The sequence below is a fragment of the Sander vitreus genome, chromosome 3, assembly GCF_031162955.1.
Source record: "Sander vitreus isolate 19-12246 chromosome 3, sanVit1, whole genome shotgun sequence".
In the NCBI taxonomy this organism is placed as follows: Eukaryota; Metazoa; Chordata; class Actinopteri; order Perciformes; family Percidae; genus Sander; species Sander vitreus.
Window position 1 is genome coordinate 15,892,722 of NC_135857.1, and position 6,000 is coordinate 15,898,721.

At 40.6% G+C, this 6,000-nt stretch overlaps 1 protein-coding gene across 1 annotated transcript in view; it reads left to right on the forward strand.

The window, feature by feature from the left end:
* Positions 1–4,161, forward strand: part of grik4 (glutamate receptor, ionotropic, kainate 4) — a 168,376-nt gene extending 164,215 nt beyond the window's left edge. The window contains exons 17-19 of the mRNA XM_078246220.1: positions 877–1,005; positions 1,159–1,277; positions 2,819–4,161. Of these exons, the coding sequence (XP_078102346.1) occupies positions 877–1,005; positions 1,159–1,277; positions 2,819–3,208 (638 nt within the window). The 3' untranslated portion in view covers positions 3,209–4,161. The remainder of the gene's footprint in view (positions 1–876; positions 1,006–1,158; positions 1,278–2,818) is intronic.
* Positions 4,162–6,000: the final 1,839 nt, after the last annotated feature.

Sequence of the window (6,000 nt, forward strand, 5' to 3'; positions counted from 1 at the left end):
GCCGCATTTCATCGCTGCTTGAAGTGTTTTCGGCGTTATTGGAGAAGTAGAGGGGAAGGGGAGTTCAGTGTAAAATAAACGCAGCAGAGGACAAAACTGATGGTTTTGCTTAGATACACTGTATATTTAATGTTGAAGCTAAGAAGGGGGAATAAAGAGCAGGGGCATTGGTGGAGGATACACCATAAACATCACATTGGAGAGATAAATTGAAAAGTAAAGCATCAGCAAAGCCATTAACTGCTATCATGGGGGGGAAAAAATTATGCAAAAAGTGAGAAATTAAAAGAGACATACAGCTAGACTTTAATAGAGCGGCTGTTTCCATGCTGTGATGGGAGAAGGGAGGACGAGAGGGAAAAAAAAAAAGAATTTCAAATGTTGTTCCTGTTGAATGTGGAACTCTTTCTCCTGTTCTGAGAGTATAAAAACAGGGTTTACTCACACTTTGATCTCAGCTAGAGTCAATCTCTAGACAAGGAAAAAAACACACCTTGAAGTAAACAAGATTAATTTAATTTCCTTTGATCTTTAGAAGATAAATATACCCACTCTTTAGTAGCTAATGTCCCATACCGCATACTGTGATGTAACCTGTAGAACACTGTGAAATCCTTGTAAGCCATTTAATCTTAAATTTAACATCTTCATTTTTGTTGAAACAAAGTTGTCTAATGGAGTGACATCATTTTCCATTCACCACGGCACATCAGAAGCAAAAGTCATGAAAATGTCATTCGATTTGACAAAGTGAGTGTGTTTGAACTATAAACAAGTAGATAGTTTTGTCTAATGGTTCAGTTTTAAGTTGGAGTACCTCATTAAGAGATTGTTTCGCATTGTGCAGGTTTGAGCTTTGCCCATCTCTTCCTGCAGGGTCAGTGTACCGAGACGAGTTTGACCTGGCCATCCTCAAAATGCAGGAGGACAATCGTTTGGAGATCCTCAAGAGGAAGTGGTGGGATGGTGGCAAGTGTCCAAAGGAGGAGGACCACCGTGCCAAAGGTTTGTCTCCGTTTAATCCCCATCTGCTTGTTCTTCAGCTCTACTTCAGCTTGCAAGACTGTGTGTTTGGAACAACATTTCAATTTAGTTGCCTCTTTCACATCCCTCTTTCCGTCATCTCTCACTTCCCCTACCATATCCTGTTGTCTCCAGGTCTGGGCATGGAGAACATCGGCGGCATCTTCGTGGTGCTGGTGTGTGGCCTGCTGGTGGCTATCTTCATGGCAGTGCTGGAGTTTGTCTGGATGTTAAGACAGGCCCCAGGAAATGAGGTGAGAGAGGGCTATCTAACCTGCATCTGCTTTGTCTCCCTCTCCCCTCCCTGCTGGCACCCTCCCCCTCGCGGAGCCGCTAGGCTTTCCCACAGAGCACAGCTATGACAGGAAGTGTAGCAGGTGTCTTCCTCTGGGTTCCACTGGACACCCAGCCTTCCTCCGTCCAGCTTATGTGACATAATCAGCACAAATCCAAAGATATACCTCACTTATACCTCACTAAGAGTACATGCATATTTGGATTATTTTCTATTTATAGCAGTAAAGACTCATAAATATATATATATTTCATAAAATATCATACACAATATAGAATATTGAATGTAGTTCAATCTGATTGGTGTTGAATACATGCTCACAGGGTGCTGCCATAAATTGTGGTTGTAGTTTTCTCTTAGCCTTAATCCAATCATCATTTTACTTAAAAGATGCTTGGCATTGTGTGCACATCTTCGCTCAGTTGTTAGAGACCAGAAGTCATTCATTGCTTTAGAGATGAATAAAGACAGTAATGGATTAGTTGTGGACGTCAACCAGATGTGGGAAGAAGAAGATTTCTACTTAACATACGGTAGATTTAAAAAGAAAACACCTATAAGTATTTTTCCCTGTGAAAAGTCACGCAGATAGTGTGTTATTATAATCCTAAAAATGGTATAAATGATAAATCAAAACTATATATGTACAGTATAAAATCATATACATTTCAATGTAGCTTATTCTGGAGTGGGGACTAGAAAGCAATATGAGGAGTGTGTCCAGTCTTGTCACAGAACTCCTGCTATTTGGAGAGGCATTTTCTTCTGGACAAATAAAAGGCCAATTTAAAATTTCCAGAAACTCATCAGTTCTGTAACCGAAGTAGCTCGGCTGGGCTGTTCTTACGGCGGTGATGCCATTAACTAGAAATGGTCAAGTAGAGAAAGATGTGTATGCAGTGTTAATAATTATTTCTGATGTGTTTCCTTTAAAAGATACTTAATAATTGTCTTTTCAAATGGACTCCACACTGTGATTTTAATTCAATAAACATTCAGAATGTGAAAGTCAAAACCTCATGTGATTTCTTCTTTTTGAGCAGCATAGATTGATGTTTCACTCTGTGTGTGTGTGTGTGTGTGTGTGTGTGTGTGTGTGTGTGTGTGTGTGTGTGTGTGTGTGTGTGAGTGAGATAATTAGCCTTTCACCTGAGTTTCAGTGTCATATCCGTCATTGTAATGGATAATTCCTGTGTTACATGTCTTGCGTGTCTAAATATTTAGTTTCCATAATATGTATGATTATATGTATTTCCAATTCCATATGTATATATGGATCTGTTTTAATGATAGTTGTTAAAGCTACACCAGCCATCTCCCTGTTTTTTTCCACTGTACACTGATTCTAATGATTAAATGTATGTGTTATATGTCTGTGATGTTTATCAGTTTGTCCTGATCAAGTCAGTCAGTCAGTGAGTTGTCTGGCCTCTCTCCCTTTCTCTTCCCCTCTTATCCCCCTCTCCCCTATCTTTTCTCTCCCTGTGTGTGTGCTTGCAGCAGTCAGTGTGTGAGGAGATGCTACGGGAGCTCCATGGGATCGTCCTGTGTCGCGACAGCCTGCAGGTGAGGCGCCGGCGGACGGCTTCGATGCTGCGGCCGCGGCCTTTACCCCTGGAGGAGCGTCGGGCACGAGCTGCCGCCGTTAGCCTCAGCAACGGAAAGCTGTGCGGGGGCACCGGACTGCCTGAACCCCTCTCTCACAGACTGGCACAGGAGGCTGCCCTAGTTGCGAGGGGGTGCAGCCACATCCGCATTTGCCCCGAGTGCCGGCGCTTCCAGGGATTGAGTATGCGTCCTGCAGGGGCCTCTGGGGCCCTCCCTTCTCCCACGCACAGTGAGGAGAGCATAGAGTGGGACAAGACCACAAATAGCAGTGAACCTGAATAATGACCAGCGATTCCAACAGGACTGACTTTCCCACCTCACCTCTCTACTTTCCAGGGATCAATGATCACATCATATTTTTATTCAGCCAGTCAGAGCTTGATCTTAAAGGGCAGGACAGTGCTTTGTTTTGCCCTAGAGGCAACAGCCAGTAGTCAGTTTTGGAGTCTCCTTGGGTGATTTTTTTCCTTGGTCGTAGGAGAAACTGATGAGTCTGTCTCATTATGGTCTGTTCCTGTTGGCCCTTAGTACTGTGTCAAACAGGACGGACAAAAACAGCTACGGGGCATTTGTACTATGCAGTATTTTCAGTCATTTATCATTGTGCTGTTTCTTTTTTTTCCTTTTTAAATTATTTCTGTCCTCTGTTGGATTATCAGTACTGAATATTGTTATTCTATTGTTCTTAAAAAAAAAAACTTTAAAGAAGTTGCTTTTTTATCTGACAATTTACTGTATGAACATGTATTGCCTCTGAAGAGCTGCAAAGATGAACAGACTAATGCAAGGTCATCCTTCAAATCCTTTTATTTTGAAAGTGCCAAAAAAAACCAGAAGTATTATCTTGTGGCTAAAAAAAGCACCACAGCCTTGAGAAGACAACAAACTCAAATGAACCTAGAAAACAAAGAGAGACATAGACACACAGACTTCTTTTATAGTAGTGATATTCTATTAAAACATGTTTTATCTGTTGGTATCTCTGAAAGACAGCGATGCATGTCCAGAGGTGTGGGCAGGTGCTCATTGAATGATTAATTGCTGTGGTGGCTGAGTAGCTCAAAGAATGATGTCCTGTTTTGAATACCTGCTTAAATACATGATGGCTACACACACAATGACATCCGTTCATTTCCTTCTTTCTCTGTTTCTTGACATTTCTTTCTCTTCCGTCTGTCCTACATCTTTGACACCATAGCAAATGTATTGTCTCAGCACTTGTCCTTTTTATGATCTCTCACTTCAAAATAAACACAGTCTCCTGCACAGTATATGTACTGTATGTGTGAATGAAACCCAGCTTATATCAGAACCAACCGAAAACATGAAGTCCCTGGTAAAGCAAAAGTGTTTTTTCTGCAGTTGATTTGATTCTTTTAAAATGTCAAGCATTTAAACCTTTACTGAATGTGATGTTTTACACACTGCTTCGATGAGTATTTCAATTCAGATCAGCCGAGATGCTCTCTGACATTTTCATACTTTTGTTTTTTGCAAAAACCCAAACCAAGCTTAGAATATATGAACCGGGTCTTTAAAAGAGAGATTTTTAATGCAAACTGATAAAGAATCAAACTAAACTAGTTGGTTATATTTATGGAAAGAATAGGCAACAGGATTTGTAAGTTACTTCCTGCATAGACTGTGACACGCCTTAGTATGTGGAACTGACTGGTTTGACGGTATTACTGTATATGATAGCCTGACTGTTGCACAGTGGGAATCAACGGTCATCCACCTGTCTTCACTGCTTCTTGTTTATGTCTGATGTGTCCATCATTTTAAATCTGCCCATCAGGCTCTGTCAGTCACCATCCCTCAGAACTAGGCCACCAACTCAACACAGCTTTAAGGTACAGCTGCAGTAGCTCTCTTGTACTTTTATTAGCTACGTTCACTTCCTATCTTCGTCATTTTTCACCTGCAGGCAGGTTGTCATGGTTAGATATTCTCTACATATGCTCTGTACCTGGAAAGAGGAGTGAATATTAAATTTGAGGAGTCCGACCCATTGATCATTCACCACCACGTTTTTTTTCTTCTTATTGTCATAAGGTAACAACCGCATTGTTGTGACATGTCACAAAATCAAAATAGATCACAGTACCTACACACAAATCAAAACCTCCATTCAAATCTCTCTGTGACACATTAAGAAGCCAGCACACATATTGCTAAGTTCCTGAATGGTCCAGCAACACTTAGAATCCTCCCTTACAAAGTTATTTCAACAAAACGCAAGGAAGAAGAAACTACTAATAATAACAATCCAAAAAAACTGAGGAAAATGTGTCCATAGAACTGAGATAGTAGATTGTCACATTAAGAGTCCCACCCTTTTTAAGGGGGGAAAATAAATGAGTTAACCCTGGAACAAAATCTGCCTGACAGTTCAGCATTCCCGTCATTTGGATAAATCTCCATGTCGGGACCTAAAAGCCTTCAAAGCCTTCTTGAGTAACCTTTACTCTCTAATAGTACTGTGATAATTCATGGAGAAATAATTTAAATATAGGGGGAGCATTTTCGTTCCAAGAAAACAAAATACATTTATTTGCAAAGTAATGAATTATAATTAGTATCCTGCATTTGTAAAATGTGTTCATGTAGAATCATAATAAGAACATGTAGTTTGGACTCACAAGTGAGTTGTTGTCACCTGTCACCTTGTTGTTGAATCATTCTTTCTTTTCCGTTTCACCATTTCATATGCACATTGCGTTAATGGTCGTGATTGTTATGCTGTTTCAGAAGCTGGTAAACGTGAAACTGTGCTGGATCAACCGCTGACAGACCTGGAGGGAACTGCAGCACAATTGTACTGATACAGAGTCTTCAGTGAATTAATTCTGTTCGATTCTGAACAATTGGGTGACTGGAATCACAAATGAGTGGAGTTTCTATTTGAGGGTTTTTCCTCCCACATTTTCAATATCAGTTCAATCAGTTGCTAAAAAGTGTCTGCGGACTTTAGATGGCATTTGGATTGAGGTCTGCAGTGTGTCTGAACTCCCACAATAACACATTGGGGTTTGAAACAGCATTGAATCTGCTTGATTTGGCACCGAATAGAG